Source organism: Setaria viridis, chromosome 9 (assembly GCF_005286985.2).
Source record: "Setaria viridis chromosome 9, Setaria_viridis_v4.0, whole genome shotgun sequence".
NCBI lineage: Eukaryota > Viridiplantae > Streptophyta > Magnoliopsida > Poales > Poaceae > Setaria > Setaria viridis.
Window position 1 is genome coordinate 43626341 of NC_048271.2, and position 24290 is coordinate 43650630.

At 43.1% G+C, this 24290-nt stretch overlaps 2 protein-coding genes across 3 annotated transcripts; both read left to right on the forward strand.

Annotated features, from left to right (window-relative positions):
- Positions 1-1323: 1323 nt before the first annotated feature.
- LOC117841100 (uncharacterized) lies at positions 1324-4314 on the forward strand. 2 transcript variants are annotated; one of them, XM_034721672.2, is made up of 5 exons: positions 1324-1634; positions 2441-2576; positions 3068-3205; positions 3284-3405; positions 3831-4314. In XM_034721672.2, the coding sequence occupies exons 1-5, from the start codon at positions 1567-1569 to the stop codon at positions 3991-3993; spliced, it is 627 nt and encodes a 208-aa protein (XP_034577563.1). In that variant the 5' UTR covers positions 1324-1566; the 3' UTR covers positions 3994-4314. The 2 variants fall into 2 exon arrangements, with proteins under 2 accessions (XP_034577563.1, XP_034577564.1); XM_034721673.2 differs by having other exon boundaries at positions 3837-4314.
- Positions 4315-7525: 3211 nt separating this feature from the next.
- Positions 7526-20689, forward strand: LOC117835596 (rho GTPase-activating protein 7). Its single transcript, XM_034714952.2, has 22 exons — positions 7526-7991; positions 9226-9262; positions 9820-9896; positions 10892-10962; positions 11057-11135; positions 11269-11413; positions 11490-11609; positions 11710-11787; positions 13352-13407; positions 13499-13568; positions 14450-14537; positions 14961-15204; positions 15412-15636; positions 16788-17105; positions 17272-17321; positions 17704-17764; positions 17844-17927; positions 18625-18738; positions 18818-18987; positions 19303-19369; positions 19870-20058; positions 20134-20689. The coding sequence occupies exons 1-22, from the start codon at positions 7902-7904 to the stop codon at positions 20320-20322; spliced, it is 2622 nt and encodes an 873-aa protein (XP_034570843.1). The 5' UTR covers positions 7526-7901; the 3' UTR covers positions 20323-20689.
- The last annotated feature ends 3601 nt before the right edge of the window (positions 20690-24290 follow it).

Consider the following 24290-nt stretch of genomic DNA (forward strand, 5'->3'; position numbering starts at 1 on the left):
CTTCATTGTGTTTGGATCTTTAGTCCAAACTAAAATTCATATCACATCGAATATTCGGAGGCTAATTAGGAGGATTAAATATGAGTTAATTATAAAACTAATTACACAGACGGAGGCTAATTCGCAAGACGAGTCTATTAAGCCTAACTAATCCATCATTAGCACATGTTTACTGTAGCATCACATTATCAAATCATGAAGTAATTAGGCTTAATAGATTCGTCTCGCAAATTAGTCTCCATCTATGCAATTGGTTTTGTAATTAATCTATATTTAATACTCCTAATTAGTATCTAAACATTCAAGTGACATAAATGTTTAGGAGATTTTAAAGAACCAAACACCCTCTAATTATTTGGCTAGCAGCATTGAGCGGCTGATCAAGGCAAGGCAGAACTTGAAAACATAAAGCAAAGCCTACCTTTCTGCGGCTGCTATTGTATACATATCATGGCCTTTCCCCGTCGAATGTGAATGCTGGTAGTATAGATCCTTGACCTCGAGCTCCACTTGCACGGAAGCCACGGCCGTATCAAAAGCTTGACTCGAATCATTCGGCTGTGACTGGTTTCAAAACTAAATTTAGTAGATCGGTAAACTGACCAATGTATGTGGACTGAATGGACAGTACCCTATCAAAGTAGCTACAGCAGTGACTTCTGTTTTTACATAGTACACACACTAATCCTTGCATCTGTTCGCACAGAAAGAGATCGATAAACTGAGCAGGAGTCATATTGTGATTACGAGCACTTTACATCGTGCCCACCTGAGGTGACATTTGCCTTCTCAAGGGATTAATTGTAAAGTGGTATCACGTGTAAAACTGTACATTGTGCCATGTACAATACCGTGCATTCTTGAAAGAAATCCTTTGCAAGAGGTCCAGGGCAGGCAGCAAATACCGGGACATAACCTCCACTGATTTCCAAATACCGGGACATGTTTGGTAGTTCGAGTGACGACCTTGTAAAACAAATACCCTCGCCAACCATAGATCACTGTTGTCACCAGGGCACTTGGGCACGAACCTTCGAGCTTGCCCCCTGCAAAGATCATAAATTCAACTGAAATGCTCAAAAGTCTTGCAGTTGCAGGTGGGCATGGAAAGGAGAAACACTTCACATGTCCAAGCGTGAGTGTGCTTGCTGGTCCCTTGTCCGGGCCGGGTTTGAGACGGCTGACTTTGCTACAGGGCCTCAAACCCGCTCGGCACGGCCCGGCAAACCCAAGGCCGGCCGGTGCCTGATGGTACAGTGTAATAATAACTCCACCCGGCAAACGAGAAGAACTCCAGCATGCCACGCCTGACCTCGCCTAATCCACCCACCCCTCTCGCCCTCCCATAAATTCTCTCTTCCCCTCCGCGGATCAATCCCTCCACCTCCCCCCACCGCGTCTCCTCTCTCTCCTCCCCGGCTCCCCCCGCCTTCCCTCGGGACCTCCGGCCGCGCGCCTCTCCTCGTCACCCGCGGCCCCAGCTCTGCCCGGCGCCGTCTCGGCCGCGGCTGAGGAGACCGCCCCCCGTTGCCGATCCGATCGGGAGCCGGAGGTTAAGGGGGCGACATGGCAGCGGCCGGCGCCGACTCCGATCCCGCCTCGGCTGTCCCCGCCGTCTCCACCTGCGCGCACTGGTTCGTGGCCGCCCCCCGTTTCCGATTTTTGCCTCCCTTTTGCTCCGTCCCTCGCGGCTCCCGGTGTCTTGGCGGGTGCACGTGTGTCATGTGTCGGTGATGCGGTTGGTCTCGTGGGCTCGGATCTGGACTTGGGAAGAGTCCGATTGGATCGAGGGGAAGGAATTTACGTGGTGGCGGGAGGAGCTGTCGGCGTATCGCGTGATCAGGATGTTAATTATATTGGTGTTTCAGCTGTTAATGATATTGGTGTTCCAGGTGATAGGAACATGAAATTTAGAGGCGTCCTACTCGTAGCGACATACTTAGATATGCGCATATGCTTTTGCATTTCAAGCAAGCAAAACAATAACAAATTGGAATGAAAAATGACTTGTTTGATTATTAGCAAATATGTATCTTTACACAAATTGTAGAATTTAACAGAAGAGATGGCATTGTGTTTTTTATCATCAATTACCAGGGCACTTTTTATGCATTTACGTAAGGTTAGGACAAACTGCATTTTACATGTTTATTCTTTTTGGGCTCATTTGTTGATTATTAGGTTGAATCAGATGTGGGAGAGATTCAGTCTCTGAACAGGCTTAAATCACTTAGCCATTCTTTCACCTGGGATCAGCTATTTTTCATTCTACAATGCGACCAAAGACCATCGCTAGTCAAATTTATGCAATTTGTGACTACTTTTTCCATTGTAGTTTGATGAGCACCGTGTTTCATGCGCTTATGCAGTTATGCTCTATTTGTGAAATCAGATGTCAGCCATCATTCGTTATAAGTTTCTTTATCTTTGTTTTCATCAGTCAGCGTGAGATCCCATCTTCCAACATCGACTTGCATTCTGTACACTGTGCCCGTAACCTCCAAAAGTGCCAGCACTGTGGAGAAATGGTTCCAAGGAAGCTTATGGATGAACATTATGATGAAAACCATGCACCGGTATGTTTGCTACCATCCCAAGTGTAATGTTTTAGACTCTTATATCATCATGCCTGTTTCTCGTTGTATGATGAGCAAAATGTGTTTCCATTTTAATGCTGCCATTGTCTTATCTCGCATCATTGTAGATACTCCCTCCATTTTTATATATATGATGTTTGTGAACTAATTAATTAGCTCATCCTCAAAAGGAGGTAGTAGAAACATATGCTTAGTTGCATAAGTTTTAGTTAATTGCAGAATGCACAGAATTAGAATCAATGCTATTGTCAGTTACGGCACTGTTTCTTAATATTACCATGGTAGTGTGGTAGCTTCTTTTTATACTCAGGAACTGTATAGTGTATTTCATTTTTGTGTTCCGTTGGCCAAAGTGAAACACTTGTGATCTATAGTGACTAGAGGAGTAAGGTGCATTTTGTTCCCAAGATATAGGACATCTGCTTTAGTATTCCTTAGTGCATTTCCTTAAAATATCTTCTTGCATACAGATGAATTGCACTCTTTGCAAAGAAACAATAGAACGTGAAAGTTGGGATCTTCATAAAAGTGAAAAGTGCCCACAAAGAATGGTTGCCTGTGAATATTGCGAGTTCGAACTGCCTGCAGTTGATCTGAAAGAACATCAGGTATAATTTGTACCTTTGAAACCATGTAATCTTGAAATTTCATTTTAGATGTTCAGTTCACATCATTTTGAGATGCAGGATGTATGTGGAAACCGAACGGAATATTGTCAAACATGCAGAAAGTATATTAGACTGCGTGAGTGGATAGGGCACGAAATACAGTGCCATACAAACTCAAATGGCTCTGCAGAAACGTCTAGGTATGGACAGACATCTTTATTTTAACTATATACGAACTTTTTGCATTCATATATATAAAATTTATATGATCCAACATGTAACGTACTCTAACTCTGTCTAATGGACCTAGATTTTCTTACCAAGCCATATTCATGAATTTATCATTATACAAATAATATACTAGCCTTCCTGACTGTATGTTCAATCATTCTTGGGTGATCTTATCAAGATGATAATGTAACTCGAAGGTAATTAAGTTTGACCCCTTGTCAAGATGATAATTTGTTCCCCACCCCACCCACCCACACACACACCCTGCCGCACCAAAATAAAAATGACCCTCCATTTTGAAATAGTTTGATGCCAACTCGTGTCCAATTATGAAGTACTATGACACTTTTGTGAAGTAATAAAGCTCTTGAGCTAATCAGACACTTCTTTGAAGTGCCAGAACGATTCCAGAGAGAGAAGTACGACCTCCGCCACCAGTACGGCCAGCGCGTCCTGCTCACGGTTCACAACACAAGCGGCTCCTCTTCACAATTGCGGTAACTGGAATAGCAGTCATGGTTGGCTCTATACTGTTCCAAAGGGACGAGGGTTTCTAGCTCCAGTAGCCACAGGCATCCTTTGTCGAGTTGTATTTTGACAGGGAGAGATCTGTTGATGTATTTCAACAGGGTTACCATAAGAGATCTGTTGATGTATAATAACCCCTTGTAATCAGTGGATAAATCGTATTTGTTTGAGAGTATAGTCCCAGGGTAATGGATTTGTCAGAAAAGCAGAATAACCATGGATATATCTGTTCTCAGTTCTGAAACTTATATTTTGTTTTCAAACTTTTGCTGATCGTCTGTAAGTTGAGGTGAGTTGTACAATCCGGGTTATCACATCTGAACTTGTAACACGGAGCAGCAGTTAATTTTTTTTTTATTGTGGTTGGGGGGGTGGGTCGTCCTTTCGCGGTGTGGAGGCTGGAAACTTTGCGGTGGGAAGCTGCTCCTTGTATTAGTTGGATATATATTGCTTTATTCTGTGCGAAACCAGACTATTTTGGAACGCTTGGTTTTGACTGCTGGAACTGTATGGACGTCATAATATCCGAATCTACTATAGTCACAGTAACTTGTGGTTTCCATGTGATAAAGAAGCAACCATTGCCAAAACTTGAAATGCATGCACTTCATGCCTTGCAGCCCTACCATGTACTGCTCGGCTTGGACATCTAGATGGCCCCAAGCTACAAGCCGGTCCAAGGGCAACGGACCAGAGACAGGCAAACATGTTACATGCATCTTCGTGCAGTGGCAGCTGCTCATTCATGGCGTACTGTACCTTTTGTTTGTGGAGAGGTTTACTGTGTGTGGGCCATTTGGCATCGACCAGATGGAGGTATACAGTTGCCCCTACTGCTACCAAGGTAGCAAGGGGTGTTTGGATCATGAAATTTTATTAATTCGGGTCACATCAGATGTTTGGATACGGATGAGAAGGATTAAACTAAACGTGAACTAATTATAAAACTAATTGCATAAGTCGTGGCTAATTTGCGAGACGAATCTATTAAGCCTAATTAATTCATTATTAGCATATATTTACTTAGCATCACATGATCAAATCATGGACTAATTAGGTTTAATAGATTCGTAACGCGAATTAGCCTTCATCTATGCAATTGATTTTGTAATTAACATATATTTAATACTTCTAATTAGTACCGAAACATTCGATGTGACAGAAACTAATGGGGTGTTTGGTTCCTCGAGCTAAAGTTTAGTCCGTGTCACATCGAATATTCAGAGGCTAATTAGTAGGACTAAATATGAGTTAATTATAAAGCTAATTGTACAGATGGAGGCTAAATGGCGAGACGAATCTATTAAGCCTAATTAATCCATCATTAGCAATGTTTACCGTAGCAGCACATTGTTAAATCATGGACTAATTAGGCTTAATAGATTTGTCTCGCCGTTTAGCCTCCATCTGTGCAATGGGTTTTGTAAATAGTCTATGTTTAATACTCCTAATTAATATTTAAATATTCGATGTGATAGGTGCTAAAAATAAGGGTGAACCAAACGGGACCTAAATCCTGTCTCCAAACGGGGCATAACTTACCGTCTTGGCCTTGACGGGAATGGTTAAATCTACTGCTGCGATCTCCTTTGCAAAAGCTGCCTGGGTCTGACGCTTCCTGAGCAGGTCGTCGAGATTGGCTGCGACGATCATGAGTCCATGAGGGTTGCAGCATGTGATGCTTTACTGTTACGATTGTCTAGTGCTGCTACTTCCAGCATGTGATGCTTACTGTTTACAACTGTCTAGTGGAAAGGGAGTAACTAATATTGCGCATATACATAACTACCAGGGGACCAAAGGGAGGCACAAAAAGTTTCAAGCGGGGTGTGCAACTTTAAATACCAGCTTTCTGGTGGATGGAGGCCTAGGATGATCCAGATCTGCTAGGCAATCCCCGATCAGGCCGTATTCCACATGCGCCGTACAGATACACAACCTCGTGCCCTCGTCTACACACCTCGTATATACGGCGAGGACATACGTACGTGCCCGAACAAAAGTACGTTCAACGTGCCGATCGACGGTTCTCAATTTCTCATGCTCCGCCGCGCAGTGGATGCCCACCAGAAATGGACGCCGGAGAGAGCGCTCCGCTGCGGCTGTGGTCCCACGCGGGCCGTTGTGGCCGGACACAGCAGGGCGCGGAGGTCGCGAGACGGTCCGTTCCGTTCGCCCGCACCGCACGCCCGCACCACCCAGCACCGCATCGCCGGCTACTGAAGCAGGTAAGGTAAGCAAGCGAACAAACCAAAGGGAAAGCGAAAGGGCTCGGGGGGCCACACTTCTCAACGGCCCACCAGGCAGGCAGGCAGCCCACCACCCCCACACTAGTAACACACGCATTAACTAATACGCCCTTGGCTGTTTAAAAAATGGCGAGGCACTGACCACGAGCTAAAGCACTGTATTTTCTTTTTGTATGTTATTACTGTCGCCCCCACTTGTACTCCCTCCGTCCAAAAAAGAATGCAACTCTCGCTTCTCCTTAAGCAGTCATCAGTTTCAAATTTAATCAAATTTATAAAAAATACTAACATTCACGTCTTCAAATACATTTAGTATGATAATGTATTACATGATTAATCTATTGATATTTATTTTGTACCATAAATATTAGTATTTATTTTGTATAAATCTAGTTAAATTGAAAACTGGTTCACTTTTCAGAAAGTGAGAGTTGCATTAAGGATTTTAGTTACACCCACTTGTTACTACTGACGAAGGACACGGTGAAGTCCACTGTAAAAGGGTACATCTGAGTAAATAAAGGTCACGGGCATGTACTTGCATGCTACTACACACGGGATTCCGGTAGGAGTAACCATCAAACGATTGTATTTTGCATGCAGAGATGTGTGCCACTAATGAATCAAGCTACGTACGTAACTTGACGGGCCTAATGCTACCCATCACTCACCAGTAGAAACGTTTGAATAAGGGATTTCTTTCACTCCTATTATATGATACTGCCTTTATTTTACTCGTCATTTCTGGCCGACAGTCATTAATGACCATGCTAAATTGCTAATATAAGTTTATGCAACATCTTCAGTTTTCTCTCTTCTGATATCCCATTCTTGATCTTTTTATGTGTCATAGATGAATGTAGTTTGACATAATAAAGATCACATCATGTGTGCTACCACTCGCTTCTTTCTTCTTTTCTTAAACTTCTTCCTCTCCTTCATTTTTCAGAAACACCTCTGCTGTCACGCCCCCACCTCTGCATCCCTTAACCTTACCATATTCATTGGCTCCACGGTCGCTAATGCTGTCACTTCCTTACTGCCACTAGTGATCGCTGCTTCCTAATCCTAATCCTGTGCTACCGCTGCCACTTGATGGATGCTGGCGTGGAACACGAGTACACGACAACAGTGCGGGAGCAAATCTACCCATTCCCGGTTTCAAACCAGGCGAAAAAGAAAAGATTGGAGAATGGAGAGGGCCCAATATACATGGGCCAGGGGGCTTAACCGAAAAATTAACACGCATCACCTACTCCGAGCGCTGGCTTAGCTTACGGAGAGAGAAAGCAAGCGTAGAGAGCAAGCCCCCGCACCACCGCCCGGGAGGCTCCAAAGCGGCCAGCCCGTAGCTGGACCTGGACGAGACGAGAGAGAGGGGTGGAAAAGACGGACAGCGCCATTGCTGCCATCGCATTCACAGCGCCACCACCTCTGTCGCTTTCCTCTCCTCCCCCCTTCCCTCGCCGTACCACCACCACCACCACCACCACCTCCTCCCTCCTCCTCCGTCTCCGCCTCCGCGTCCTCCCCGCGGAAGCCGCCGCCCAAAACCCAAACCCTAGCCGCCGCGCCCCCTCCGAGGCGCGCCAGATCGGCGGCGGCGGCCGCCCGCTGCGGCCGCCCCGGATCCAATGCCGCGGCTGCCGTAGCGCGGGGGCGGCCGATCTGAGGCGGCGGACGCGGGGATGTCTTCCGCGCCGGTGGTGGGGGCGGCGTTCGAGCGGTACCAGCAGCAGCGCGGAGGTGGCGGCGCCGCGGCGGCCAACGGCAGCACGGTGCGTTCCGCGCGGTTCCTTGCGTGTGCGTGTGTGCCGGGGTTGGGAGGGGGGTTTGGTGCGGTTTTGGTATCCGATGCTGATGGTTTCGTGTGTCGGGTGGGTGGCCGGTAGCTTGCTTTGCTTGTTGAGTCTCTCATGGCTTGAGCTTCAAGGATGCGCTCCTCCACTGTGCTGTTGGCCTGGAGGGGTTGCTGCTTCAATTACTATTAATAGGTCGGGTTGGACCTATGTTGGATTGTGTTGGAGGTGACAGCTCGTAGAGTTTCTGCCCCTTTGGTCCTCACTCCTCAGCACCTACGCTCGTCTGGATTGGTGATGATACTGGTGGATTACTGGCAATGCAGCTCAGGTTCGGATTGCGTGTAGGTGAATTTACCATCGGGGTGTGGCAACAAATACAACATAGAAGTGCATTTCTAGAAGGGGTTTTGTTGGTTGCACGATGGCGAGAGGAGCACTGTGGGTGTGATTCTGCCTGGAGAACTGATATGCACTGTCATTCCAGTTGAATGGTGTGACTGCGCTAAGGATGCCATAAGGTTTTCGACGTGTTGTTGAGATAAGTGATATTAATAAAGTTGGCAGGCTGGGAAAGGCAGAACAGGCATTCGGGTTAGGGTATTCGTGGTATGCAATGTGGAGCAAAAAAAATGGTAAGAATATATGATAAAGTATATGGAAAATGAAGCAGTGTGCGATGCTGTGGTTGGAAGAAGCAACAGTACAGGGAGGGGGGGGATTTATGGGTTGATATGAAAATACACTTACCGCTGCAGACCTGCCATCAATCATCTAAAATGTGTACATTCTTTATGGATCAATGGGCTTATAGATGCAAAACATGCAGGCTTCATGGAAATACGAAAAAAGACATTTGGCGTTAATGTGCCAGCTAAGATACTTAATACAACAATTTCTTTTGAAGAAGCACATACTAGAGTCCACTTCAGTTACTCCTAAGACCTAAAAACCTGTTCTTGCTTGCCACATTTAGCATAAAGCAGGACGTTTCCCGTTATTACTAGATCTCAAGTAAAAATAATTAACTGAGCAGGACGTTTTCTTTATTGCTCTGGCCATGCTACTTACACTGGATTGGCCTTTGATGGTACATGATTAAATACTAGGATTTTGGGGTGGGCTGCACATTGCAGTCTTGTTAACTCTATTCATCATTTGCTGTTTGTATTACTACATGTCTGATGCTGTAACCATTCCAATTTCCAACCAGGTTTTCAAGAGTGGGCCTCTCTTCATATCATCCAAAGGTAAACCTTTATCCCCTATCTGTCTCTCTCAACAGTGTTTCGCACACAGAGCTCATGTCAGGTTATTTCCTTGATGGAGCAACCGGGTTTAAGTATTTTATCAATCACATGTGCACCATGAACTAATTTTTTTTCCCTGAATGGCACGTAAAAGGCTACTTCACGCATGAAAAGGAATCACTAATGCTTGTATCAAGATTTTTTTTCCTCCTGTTCTTCTCCTAAGTCATTTTAGCAACTTAAGTGGGAAATAAAAATGGAAATCTGTTATCATGGATTAGACACTAATTCTTTGAATTGTTTTTTGCTTGACTGCAAATCAACCAACTAAATGACCCTTCCATCTATTTGCTCAAGCAAATTGATGTCTTGAAATAATTACTTAGGTAAATCATGTGAGCAAAACTTGCTCTAAAATTTTTAATACATGCTGTGAGACACTAGTTTCTTTGGCTCAGTTCCACTTGGTTTGTTGTGCTCTTGTATGAAATATTTACTTCTATCGATACTTCTTAGTGTTTATTGAGAAAGAGAACTCATGCATCTGTGCTTTTTAGGGATTGGATGGAAATCATGGAAGAAGCGTTGGTTCATCCTCACACGAACATCATTGGTTTTCTTCAAGAGTGATCCTGTTAGTACCTCTTTACTTAACTTTATTTATTGACAGAATTTTATACTTGGCCTGATTGGAACTTCTATATTACTCATTTCAAAGAGAAATTCCCGTGACATGCAACATCTTAGTTCTTGCAAGCGTACAACTTAAAACATAATTTGAGGGTAAATGTCATAGACTTCCAAAACTGGTACAATGATACTACTTATTGATCTGGTAGGTTAGGACTTGGATACTTCTCTCCACATTGCATCCTTGAAATTCATTTTTTGTCTGCATGCATGCAGAAATTAACAATACGCAAGATTCTCCTTGTAGCAGACTGCTTAGTGATTGCACTAGTTGATATCTTTATAAGTTGAGGTCTTTTGCGCTATGTATCTTCCACGCAGCAAATAATTTTATCATGTGCCACAGCTTCTTTTGTACTGTGCTTCTTCCTTGCTTTAGATGTATAATAATTCTCTTATGTTTTCGGATTTGATAGTTCTGCATATTCATTACATCAAATGCCCAGTTATCTGGGAATTATAAACCACATGCTATTATAATACAGCAGCAAGTCCACAATGAGGATTTGTTTATTGCCTATTAAGTTAGCTAAATTAGATGAGGAAGCTAGAAATTTAATTCTTTAATTAGACTTGCATTCAATTGATCAGTTCCAGATTCTTTAAAGAGAGGACGATGATTGAAACAGAATAAGCAGAAGTTAGAAGTACATCTCCTCGCCTCAGCCAGACAACACCACCCTCATGACTGCTAGCCTTCACCCTTGGCCTGCAACCACACCCTCTGCTCCAATTCCACTCTAGCCCATGGAGCATGATTCTTAGCTGTCCCGAGCATGGAGCAGTTTGTTCTTGTTCCCTAACATTCTTATTGGAATTTAGTTGAGCTATGTGATAACCATTCCCTTTTTCTTCTCTTGTTATTCTACCCATCCAATTTGTATCTTGTGTAAGAACACCTTATGTCACTTGATAAGTAACTTACTGTTGGAATTGTAGAATACCTTGCCCCAGAGAGGTGGTGAAGTGAATGTTACTCTAGGAGGAATTGATTTGAATAATTCTGGGAGGTATTTATCTCATTCTTGTTCTTCCTTTTTTATCTTACTTTTAGTCGGGGTTGTGCATCAGTAATATTGTATTAAGAACACTTCTAATTCGCAGTGTGGTAGTCAGAGAAGACAAGAAGTTGTTAACTGTCCTTTTCCCAGATGGCCGTGATGGTCGTGCATTCACTCTTAAGGTACTCGGCATTTCTTTTTCAACTTGATAATTAAATTCCTCCGATGAAAAATGAGAGTTTAAATAACAAAACATACTTTATTGCCTTTGTATATCTTTTCAAAATGTTCACCGCTGCGTAAATCGTAAAACAGGCTGAAACTTCTGAAGATTTATTTGAGTGGAAAACAGCATTGGAAGAAGCTCTTGCACAAGCTCCAAATGCAGCTCTTGTGATGGGACATAATGGGATATTCCGTAATGACACAGCTGACACATATGAAGGATCTATTCCAAATTGTTGGTGTCTTAATCTGTCTCATTTAGTCCTTCTCAAGTTTGGACTTTCAATGATGCCTTTCCCCGTTGTCCGCAGGGAGAGAGAAGAGACCAATCAAGTCATTGGTGACAGGCAGGCCAATTCTGCTTGCACTTGAGGATATTGATGGCAGTCCTTCTTTTTTAGAAAAAGCCCTGCGCTTTCTTGAGAAACATGGTGGGTGACAAAAACTATCTTGAGCCTGAAACCTTTACATGTTGCTATGTTAATTTCTTTGTCATGAATTTTGATTGGTTTTGCAAATCTTCTCTTGCAGGAATAAAAGTGGAAGGAATTTTGCGGCAGGCTGCAGATGTGGAAGAGGTTGACAGGAGGTTGCAGGAATATGAGCAAGGTTGGCATCAATTTATTTTGAATCGTATTATCAAACAGTGTTCCTAAGGTGTTGCTAGGCGACAAGGTGGTCATGAGGTCTTTGGCGTCCTTGACGCCTTGCCAAATTCAGTGAGAGTGAAGGAGGGAGGGAGGGAAGGGAGAAGAGAGGAAGGTAACTGGCCAGCAAATCGAAGCTGCCTGTCCCTGCTGACTCCCCGTGGGCAGAGGTGGGCCCAGGATTTTCGGAATGGACATTCAAGATTTTCAAAGGGTGGAATTTTTTTTTGACAGCTTAAAGTACTGATTCGTAACGAATAATTGATTCATAACACAAACTAGAAATTGACATGATATAGATGAACTAAATGATCAATACGGCATCATCTCAAATCAGTAGTGGCACTATCTTCATCTTCATGTTTCAGACCTAATAAAACAAACAATCGCAAATTGCTCAATCAATATATCAATATATTGCTGAAGTCCCGCAGTTTGTAGAAGTGTTGAACTGTTGATGGTTCGATGCCGTGGCTTGCTTTGCCAAATTGCCGAAGCTCGGAGAAGAGAAGAGAGAAGGCAAAGGTGCAGATTGGTAAAGGAATGGAGCGCTCCCTGCTCCGTCACTGGTAGTCCTGCTGCCGCCGCTGCTAGCGGCCGCCCACGGGCTGCGGCCTGCCGCTGTTGCGCGGACGCGCGGAGTTCACCGTGCGCTTGGCCTCTGGCCCGTGCAGCGGTGTCGGATTCCCCTTGCTGTCCGGCCGTCGTCGCTAGGCGAAGGGCATGCTGCATGCCTCCGGGCTCTGGCAGTCCGGCCTCCCCGCCGCCACCAGCATTAGGAGATGAGCACTCTGTGTGGGTGTGGATGTCTGTGTGTGACTGTGTGAGTGCCTGGCTGTGACAGTCAGGGGGAAGGGGAATGGCTGGATGGGCCAATTGAGGATGCGAGAAAATGGGCCATTGGGCCAGCAGGAGTGGGGTAGTAGAGAGGAGGGAAGCAGGTGCCCCGATGGGCTTTTTCGGTTTGGATGGAACGTTAGCCTGCTTTTTTTTATTTTTTATACATATACACATGGATATACTATATATACAAAATCTTTTTGCAAAAATAATGGGTATTCAGTTGAATACCCTTGAATACATGTAGGCCCGCCCCTGCCCGTGGGGCTAGGCAGCATACTTTCTAGTCAACCGCAGCTGCAGTTTCTCGAGGGGAGTGGTGGTGGAAGTTAACCTGAAAGGGAGCTGTGGTGGTATCGTTTTTTTGGGGGGTGGGTGGTGGTGGTGGGGGGGGGGGGGGGGTTGGCGTCGCAGGCGTTATCCGCATGGGGAGTGACAAGGAGGAGCTGTTGCATGAGAGGGAGATAACAGCAAGCTAGCATTTGGCACTGCTCTGCAGAGGAATGGGGAAAGAGTGGCGGCAAAGGTACAGAGAGGTATCGAGCGATTATCGTTATGAGAGTGGATGAACTAAAGAGAGATGGGGTAGATATGGGCTGTCTTAGGACTTTGGCGTTGACAGCTCCTTATTGTTGTAAGACAACTTTTTATTGATTAGCCTGTATATCATTTCAATTCTGTACCAGGAAGGACTGAGTTTTCAGCAGATGAGGATGCTCACATTGTCGGTGACTGCGTTAAGGTACCTATGCCATTGTAGTTTCAACATTTTTGGTGCTCCGAAGACCACGAATTGCTTCTCACTAATTGTGTTGGTTGGAATGCCTCTACAGCATGTTCTCCGAGAGCTACCTTCATCCCCTGTGCCTGCTTCTTGCTGTACAGCATTATTGGAAGCTTTTCGTAAGTATTTTGTTTAGAAGCCAATTGTTCTTGACTATGTATATGTTCTGGCATGTGATGTATGTCTTAAATTTCGTTATGGATGGTGTGGTGGTGCTGATGATTGTCTATGCATTATGTTCTTTATTACTGTAGTTAATAGGTACTCCCTCTAGTGACATGAGTGACGGTTTAGGTTGTGTGCAGTCAGCCTATCAAAATTTGATGATCATTACTTTTTATACGTTAACATGAACATTTGAAAGGGTATTGGGTAGATTTGTCTCAAAAAGTTATATTCTTAATCATATATTTTGCTATGGTTTGTAAACATATTATAGTAGAAATTAGTAGTCAAAATCCATGTAAACAACACTTGTGACTGGAGGGAGTAGTTCATACCAGATACTACCACCCTTGTATTCATAAAAAAGATATTAGGGAAGGGAGCCTCTGTGTAATTTTTTGGTATGAAAATAAGGTAGCTCTCTTCATAGTCAACTCGAGTGTGGGTGTTGGGCACATCAAATTTATTTGGGACATGCTATCTACCATTTGGAAGTTGGAACCCAACGTTGGTGTGGCTGTCCAACTTGGCACAATTATTTAGGACTCACGTATCTGAATCACTGGTTACTGTGGCCATGGGTGAAATATAATTATAGGAACCCACGCCTATGGATTTCTCTATGATGGTGGTTCATGTTTGGTTCATTGCTAGCCTACCCCAACTTGCTTGGGACTAAAACTCCGTTGTTGCATCTATAGATTTCTCAAGGCTGTTAATTTTTCCTAAAGCATTTAGTAACTCAATATGGACGTAGCCAAGATTCTACACGCATTCCTATTCTTTTGATGGTTTCTTTATGGCTAACTGTTCGTACCCTTATTTACTTGCCTAGGCCTGGAAACTAAGGATGCTAAGATAAATGCTATGCGTTCAGCTATATCTGAGACATTTCCTGAACCCAATAGGAGGTTGCTGCAGAGGTTAGTTTTACTATCATAACAATATCTTTAAGCACTGATATAACATCTATATTCTTTCTCTTTTTTTTTTTGGGGGGGGGGGGTGCAAGCTATCTTATCATTAGACTTCTCTTGGTCAGCCAACTTATGCTAAATTCACTACGGAACACATTTATGTGTGGCATCCAGTTACTGAGGAAAAAAAAAGAAAAAAAAAGACATCCAGTTACTGAGCCTGAGCATGCTATCATTATCTTGCAGATGCCATTTGCACTCAAAATAATCACCAATACTCCTATTCTTCCCAATATTTGTCTAGTTTATTCAAAGTAACAGTTTCACAATGTTTCTTTGTTGTAGTTGTTTCATTTTTGTTCATCCCTGCTGTTAATGATGAAAAGCATGTTTTAAGTTGTAATACTTTCTTTTTTTCTTTTGCTGTAGAATTTTGAAAATGATGCACACTATTGCATCTCATACTTCTGAAAATCGAATGACTGCATCAGCAGTTGCTGCCTGTATGGCACCTCTTCTGCTGCGTCCACTTCTGGCTGGTGAGTGTGAGATGGATGAGGTATTTGATATGGATGGTGACGATTCTGCCCAGCTTCTTGCTGCTGCAAATGCTGCTAACAGCGCTCAAGGCATCATCGCAACTCTCTTAGAGGAATATGAGGGCATTTTTCATGTAAGATTCTTCCACTCTACAGTATTGTTGCCCCCTTGGGTTTAACCTTTGCAATTATCCGCATTGAATTTAGCTCTAAAAAATCGAATCTATTCCATTTGAGCATAAATCTTGTTAACAGCGCTTACAAATTCGCACATGAGAGATAGAAAGAAAGCATCACTCTTTATAATCCCTATTGATCATCTGTGATAATCATTTTTACAGGATGAACACCTCAGATGTTCCTTGTCACCCGAGTCTCAAATTGAAGATAGTGGCACTGAAGCATCAACTGATGATGGGAATTTGGATGCCAAGGGCAATGGATACCATGATGCAGAAAATGATGCAGATCAAGAAATGGATGATGACAATGGTGCGGAACGTATACTTAGTGGAAAATTGAGTGAAAGCAGTGGTTATGCTGGCAGTGACCTCTATGACTATAAGGTTTGGTTTTGTCCCCTTCATTCTTGTGATTTTTCTGATGCTTGGTGTTCGGTAGCTTTGGTACTACTGCAACTGAGTCCTTAATCTGATTTTGCACTGGTGTATGTTATGAATTGAGCGAAAGGGTCTAGCTGAATTGGTTAGATGGCCTCAGTAGCACTCCTCAGGTCCTGGGTTCAACTCCCCGTGGGAGCAAATTTAAGGCTGGGGTTAAAAAAATCCCCTCATCTGTCACCATAACCAAAGCATAGGTCAAGGCCCAGCCCAGGTCGTAGCTGTGGTTGGTTTGGGCCCTCCTACTTGGGGGTAGTTGTAGTGGTCGCCAGCCCAGTGGTAGTCTCACAAGGGTTACGGGCCCCTGTGTAAGGGTGGGGCAGAGGTTCGGGGGGTTTTCTCGGCCTGCGTGAGAAGGTCTTCTTAGCAAAAAACCCAGGGGCTGTCTTACCCCTGCAGGTCGAGTTTTTTTTATGTTATGAATTGACTTTTGTGTGGTGGAAGGGAAGGAGAGAGATGGCTGGGCGGGGGCATTAGCCCATGGCACAGCAAGAAGTTACTTTTCCTTCTTTAAATAGAGAATTTACTTAAAATTACCAATTAACTAATAGAAACCTATTTAAAAGGAAATTAATCCCTAACAATCTCTAACTTTAATAGGCAAGCTAACTGATCGTATCTTTGGTGTGGGCACTGCTACATGGATTTTGCTAGTGCTCATGTGCTTTGTCTTCTTCTTGGGCCTTTTGTAACAAAGGTTATGTGTCCTATTGGTATCGATCCATATAAATACAAACGACTTGAGTGAAATTGTTGTCAAATTTTCTTATTGCCTTTGCCTAGCAGCATCTAGTGTGCATGCAAATAAATGACAGTTTGTGCTAGAAGCTTCATTTTATTGTGTTAAATTTTGGATATATCCGTGGACGAATTGTGTTCAAGGTTTGACAGTGGATTTCCGAGTTTTATGATAGCACGTTTGCTTGTTAGATTCCTTTCCGGCTCCAAAATTCCCTTGTGTTCACTGTTGATATTTCTAGTTATTTTTAGCAATTTCTAATACATTCCAATATTTAATGCTTTATTTGGCCACTTGCTAGTTTCCATGCTGTATCTTGTCTGTAGCTTACTTTCTCCTTTTCTTGATTGATCAACAGGCAGTAAATGCTGACGAGTCAGATGCTGAACGCCCTGTAGACGTGTTGGAAGGAAATGTGGATTTGAGCAAAGTACAAAATAGTCGTTCAGTTGAAAATGGTTCAGCAAATGTGAACCCATTACTCAGTGAAAACAATCCTTCTAATCCACCATCTGGTCATGAGACTCCTTTGTCTATGGGCGAGATCCTTTCTTCTTTTGATCCTGGAATTTCTGTACCTAGTCAAACTTCTGAATATTCTGTAGAGAGACAGTCAAACAAAATTAATGGATCTCACCCACATGTGAAGCGGAGCAACTTTTGGGGACGTAATAATGTAAGCAAGAAATCTAGTTTATTTTTTTTTGTCTGTTTCCCTTCGTTTGCCTTATTTTTAGCATGAATAAAGCCTCTCTCTAGCTCACTGAATTCCATTTTGTTCTTGGGGTTTTTGTAAGTATAGTCTGGTTTGAAATTCTGATTCACATGCATGATTCATGCAGGCAAGAAAGAGCCAACACTCAGAATCAGTTGATTCATCTGGTGAAGAAGAGTAAGCTCTTTGCCGCTAAAAGCACTAACCATATGTGTTTACACTAGTTTTCATGGAGTAGGTTTTGTTGGTATTTGCAACTATGAGAAGTAGTATTGCATTGAGGGCATTTTATACCACCATATATGACAGTTCTTGTCCTGTAGCATCTATATTGTCCCTGCTTACTACTTTGTTAGAAAGATGGAAAATATTGTTTGTATTTGAAGATCTTTACTTGATAATGAAGGTAATTGTATCTTAGCTTTCTGATCATGTTGCCACAACTTTCTAAAGAAATTTACAAACAAAGCACACTTTCTTTTGGTAGTTTCCTGGTCTTTTCTCGAATGCATGTAACCATAATTCATTTTATTTACTTCAACGCTAATAAACATTTCAGGCTTGCTATTCAAAGGCTTGAGATTGCGAAGAATGATCTGCAAAACAGAATTGCCAAAGAGGTAAGTGAGGAAAGTGCCCCATGTGCTCATTAACCTTGGTCTAGTGGCTTCCTGTAGTCTAATAGTAAGTGCCTCTCAGGCTAGGGGGAATGCAATTCTACAAGCGAGTTTGGAAAGAAGGAAACAAGCGCTGCATGAACGCAGATTGGCTTTGGAACAGGATGTATGCCCTCCATTCCCTTGCCTTGTCAATTATGTGTTTTTAGGATGAAAGTATAGTTTGGTCCCTCAGCCCTATGGTTAGGTCATGTTTACCTTGAACTCTTAGGTATAGACCCCCATCTCTAGGAGCGCAGGATATTCAAACACTCAAGAGCTTTTACTATGAACTTGTTTGTTGGCAGATGAGATGCCTGATGTCTTATTCATTTTCCTGCTGCTTTCATTTGGTTTGCCTTTTTCATCTTCTTTTTTAGTTTTGTATCACTCTACCTATGATACCATAATCAATTTCTATGATTCTTTTGAGTAGCGTGCAAACACTCAGGTCTCACTGATTTTAGATTTCTCAGTCCTAGCTAGGATTTCTGGTAACTACTAACCAGAAGGAACCAGGTTCAGGCTGGGTTTCGATCCTTTCTGGTCCTCCCTATAGATGAAAATTATAGATGGGCATAGTTTGTTGGTAACTTATAAGCTAGCTATATGGAAGGTTTGGATCAGACAACTCAAAAGTTAAGGGGTAAAAAATATTGCCTGTGCTAAATTCAAGGCTTCAGCTACACATTCTAAAGTTAGGGGTCAAATTGGTACTTTCCCCTTTATTTTTTTCTGATGCTATTATTGTTGAATAGTTCAGATCTATAAATGGTTTTATAATTGTTCTGAAAAGTACTTTCTGCAACTGTTTATAACTGTAGGTGTCCAGGTTGCAAGAACAGCTACAAGCTGAGAGAGATCTTCGAGCTGCATTGGAGGTTGGCTTGAGCATGTCTTCTGGACAGTTTTCAAGTGCGCGTTCGATGGATGTGAAGGTACCTTTCTACCTTGAACTGTTCCTACACTTTCTGGCTTTATTTGATGGAGTCTTATTTTCTTCCCTGTTGACCTTAGACAAGGGCAGAGCTTGAGGAGATTGCTCTTGCTGAAGCTGATGTTGCAAGGTTAAAACAGAAGGTTGCGGAGCTTCACCTACAACTAAATCAACAACGCCAGCACCAGCATAGCTCCACAGTGGATGCAAATGATCGTCATCACCGCCTTCCTGGTCACTTCTCGCAGCAGTAAGATACAAATTCTATTACTTTAAGTTCCTTTGAGATGTTTCTTGATCTCTGGCATTGTTAGCTTTTGGTTTCTTGCAACTTTCTGAATCCAAAGGGACCTGCCAATAGTTTTATGCCATATAAGAAAATTCCCTTCTTACGTATCAGTGAATTATGCCAAACCTGGTTGTAAGGTGTAACATAGACTCTATGCATGCACTCTCATGGACATTATTTTTCATAATTAACAGTTCGATGCTTGTAGGCATCTGTTATACATGCCATGTTCCCTAGATATATTTCCATTTTGACATACTACTTTTGTCCTGCCAGGAACTTTGTTCAACATGGATTTGATATGAACCTTGCTTTCTGCAATCAAGAGAAGCAGAGAAACGAGGTACATTATGAAATTCTCTTTTGCACCCTGTTCTGAATGATAGTAACCTGTTGAAATCTCAATCCCAACATCTTGGCTTGTCCAGTTATCTGCATCCATGATTCAGTGCACTGTTGAAATGCTATGTCGATTACAAACTTTCAGTTTGAGCGGTACTGTTGTTCGTGCCTGGTAAGCAGAAAATTAAAAACTGTCCAGCTGGCAGCGTGCCTTGATTGATTAAAGCTTTTAGTGGTCAAATATCCCAGAAGCAGCCATTGGAGTTTCATGCTTGTAATTCTAAAATTAACTTCAACAGGTTTGCAATGTTTTTGAGCATTAACTTGGTCTTCACAACATGTTACTCTACGTATCCATTCATTATCAACTGACTGGTTCTAACTATTGAAAATTTCAATATGATAAATGACTGGTTATATGTGCCATTCCCTTTTAAATCTGATGAAAAGTTGGTAGATTATACAGCATCTAGCAATAGTTACATTGGATCATGTTTGCAGGAGAGTTTGATGGAGTCATCACAGTGGAGAAACATCAAGCAGCACGTGCTACCTTATGGTTCTTCAAGGCCACTGACCCGTAAGCTTTCATTTGATGCCTCTTCGAGTGAATCAAGAGGCACAGAAGCCTCAACAAGCATGTCAACAGAGAACACCTCTGTGTCCATCAATGTCCCAAAGTTAGCTGAGGTAGGTGAACTCACAGCCCCCTTTTGTTAAATATAGTGCCTAAATTTTAAGGTGACTTACATTTTTGTATGCCAGGGCATTGAATTTGGGAGGCAACCAATGGTGGCATCCTCCACTTTGGTAGAACTAACAACTAGACTAGATTTCTTCAAAGAGCGGAGGTCGCAACTGATGGAACAACTCCATAGTCTTGATTTAGGGCATGGATCTGCTTCTCAGGGTTTTCCATTCAAGCCACCCTCTCCTTGGAACCACCCAAGGTAGGATGAGCATTCAATTCCATGATTGTATATTCTTCGGTAGTGGTTCTTTTCCCCGTCTATCAATTGTAGAAAACTGCCTATGCGAGTGTAAATCTGTTTTTTTCTTCAATATGATTTTGCTGTCGTGGTGCGAGAGATGTGATGCAGTATTCTGTATGTAATGTTGTCATGGAGGTACCTTTTAGACAAGTTTTTCCAGTGTCGTGGCGGTGTATATGTATTTTCTGCGTCTTCTCATAGAAACTGGATAGGCTGACTCCTTGTATGGCGGTTTGATTCATACCTAGTGCAAAAGGATGAGGAAAACAGGAATCACATGAGAATAGGTTCCCAGCATGAGTTTATAAATAATTTGGTGAAGGCTTGAAGCTGTGTTCTCCTCATAATTATTGTCCATCCCATGTAGCATGGTTCTGTGACAATTCTATCTTCCGTGCCGATTTATGTACACGTTCCAGTATGTGTGTTGGCAAATGGTATGTATACTGGTTCCTATTTATGAGTTTAAATCCAATGTCATGGAAGGCAGGGCAAAATGTATTGACGGGAAAAAAAGGAACGATGTTCACGAACAAAACTGAATGAAATGTTCTCTTTCCCTTAGGAACACAGATGAATATAGATGCAAGCATACACATACACAAACGCATCGGAGGCTGGAATGGTATATCTTTAAGATTGAGAAAGTCGCATGTGTCGAGTTGGGTGAAGTCAATACCATGGATGCGTGTCGTTGCTATCTTGCTGATGAATACGGAGACTTAAAACTTAGGTGAATAGGTTTAACCATAGAAACCTATCTGAGCAGCTGGATAAATGTTTTTTTTTTGAAACTAGCAGCTGGATAAAATGTTGATTCACACAATAAAATTTGGATAATGAAATTTGCGAATCAATCATTACCGACGAGGCGACGACGTTCATTATGCGCTGGGCTGAGGCTGTTACCGTCAAATGGGTGCAGGTGCTATGCTACCCTAGCCCCAGGGTCCAAGAACTGCCGCACGAAGAAATGTGGCCACAGCAACCAGGTAGATGTTAGTTCATTATTCCATCAGGCTCAAGAGTGATTTGGGTCCATGTTTGACAGTCTTTTTTCTTTATTGGCGTCAATGTGCTCTAGATTGTTCTCGAAAAAGAAAACTGCGCTCTAGGTTCTCACGCTCACACGTAGACCTCGATCTATGTTTTACAGTCTCATCTTTTTATGTTATGCCTGCTTTAGATTTAAGTTTATGGTGGATAATATCTTACATTTTAAATTTTGGGTACCTTCTAAGTTTCGGGTTGTGGCGCGGTACCTCGACAGAAAGGCTCTTCTCATTCAATATATGCTCGGAGTTTCCCATTGTTGGTAACCGCTATGCAAACAATAACAGTATTACTCCTTCTCATTGTTTGATCTAATGCCCAAATCTATTCTTCTCAGCTGAGGCGAAAGAAGCTGGGACGCTTCAAGTACTGTTTCAAGTCCTACACCTGATGATCCACCAGTTGAACCATCTGTCTCGGTTCGACATCAGAGTATCAGTCTTTTAAAGCTTTGCTGCGGCATAAAGTTCCTCCTGGATACTGAACAGCGATTACTCGTCTGAATGCATTGGTTATCTTGAAGGCACCCTTAATTCTAGTTGATATGGTAGCTTAATTCTCTTGACTGGAATGAGCACTTCCCTGCTTTGTATCCTGCTCCTTTTTCTGTCTTTTGAAGTTCCTGCTTCCGTGCCATGCTTCGGACGGTAGAATGATGTGTGTTTGGCTGCGGTGAATGATGTTATCACTAAAACTGTGCTATAGTCAAGTACTCGAGTCAGTATGGTTGCATGGTATGTAATTATCATGTTACTCCTAGTCCTCTTATATTTAAATAACCTGGTGCGAAGTAGAAATATTGCATTATTTCCATGGGTTACGCAAATGCTACCAGTTAACATGCCATGTCACTCAGCAACCTCTCAGGAGCTTGAATTCACAAGAGAACTGAATCATGAAAACTTCCGGGTTTCAGGCACCTGCAGGATCACCACTTATCAGAAAGTTGAGAAAAAAGAAATTGGGGGGACCAGCTGGCTGCCTTATAATCCAGATGCTGTGACATTAGTGTGAGAACTTGAGTAGTGGATTAAGAAGGCTGGAATGGCAACAATTACCATTGGCCACCGTCACATTACAGAGATCAAATGAATACCCCAGGCGAAACACAAAACTACACAGAAAGGCAGGGACATGCATGCACCAAGCAAGAGGACCAGCAAACTTCTTATAGACTCAATCCATGAATAGATTGCTTGATGCAGTGAGAGATTTATCCTAGGCATATATGCCGGATAATTTCATTCTTCAAGGCAGCCTGACAGACTTGGCGTTTTTCCTTCAAATATTGCATTATTTCGCTGATTCCAGATGCACCGAGCTGCCATGATAAAAAGTTCCACAAAAATGTTCAGGCCAAAGGATTCTTTTCCTTGTTGGATCATTGAAAAGAAGTCACTCCCATTTTGTGCCAATGGTAAACCAATAGGATATACTTGTAGTGCCATGGAAACATAAATGCTCCCTGGTTTCCTCCTCATTGCACCTGGTATTAAGTCTAACTTGCATCAGTAACAAAGCACAAAAAAAAAAAAGTCTTAGTATACATTTGCTTTTCCATATGAGCTGCAAAGGCTTGGAAGCATGTCATGAGGTAAATGAAAAGGCTCAGGCAAATGCACGGTTTTTTCCTGATAAACAGACAGCAATTACACTAAAGACTCTGCAGACGTCTCTCCACCAAAGAGAGCCTTTTTCCTTAGCCATATGAGGTACTTCCGAAGAATAATATGTATTCCAAATTAGCTGTACCCATTGGATGTCTCTCTGATTATAAAATTTAACAGATGTTTCAAGAGTAATGCTTTATTCTAAGTGGTTAGCTTGCTTACACCTGCCTGATATTGTCCTTTCCTGTTAATTTCAGAACCCCTCCATAGGCATTTTTTCCTATAAATGTCAACTTCCTTGATGATTGCATCTGGTAACTTGAAAATGCAAGAGACATGAGTTTACTGAGCAGTAATTACTGAGTTAACCAATTGAAGTATGCCTGAATAGGTCAGGAACATAGAACTTTTTTGAAATAACAGGAACATAGAACTAATGAACATGATGGCTATAGTTCCTTCCAGCAGCCATAGAAACTTTGTTCATGAAACAATCACTGGATAACAATATCGATCAACCGCAAGATTACCATTCCGAGCAGAACATCATGCTGCCCATGGGCTATGGCTGCTGCCTGCTGCTTGTCAACCGAAGTCTGACGAGAGAGTTCTCTCTAGGCGGAGCAGAGCACTCTTCCATTCCGCGCCAATCGCCTATAGGCGGCGCTTGCCGCTTGGTGGTGGCGGCGGCGGCGGCGGCCGGCGTCGTCGAACAAGCTCTGTCCGAGGCGGAGCGGCACAACCACGTCCCGGAGCCGCCACCGCGCTACCTGCGGAGCTGGCCCATGCCCCGCCTGTGCAAGATCAGTCGTGCAGCGAACGGCGCGCGCCTCCGGGGGGCGAGGTGGGTAGGGACGACGGCGGCAGCGGCAGGCCATGGCGGCGGCGGCGCTGGACGGGTGACGAGAAGACGACCCGAACCAGGGACTTTTCTGAAAATAATCGGATCGCGATCGATAATTGCGATCCCATTTAGGGGGTTATTTGAAAATATTAGGGGGTATTATGAAAATATTAGGATCGAGATCATTAATCGCGATCCATATGAGGGGGTTATTTGAAAATGTACAGGGGTGCGTTCTGTAACTATGGATCGCGATTCCATCCCTCCGCCGCGGCTCGCCGGAGCGCCGCCTATCGCCGGCCGTCCCTCGGGTACCTCTTCCTCCTTCCGCACGGTTCGCCCCCCGCACCGTCTCTCGTCGACGAACGATCTCCGGAGCCCTAAGAGGAACCTTCCGCCTGCGCCGTGGTGGCTGTCAGGTCT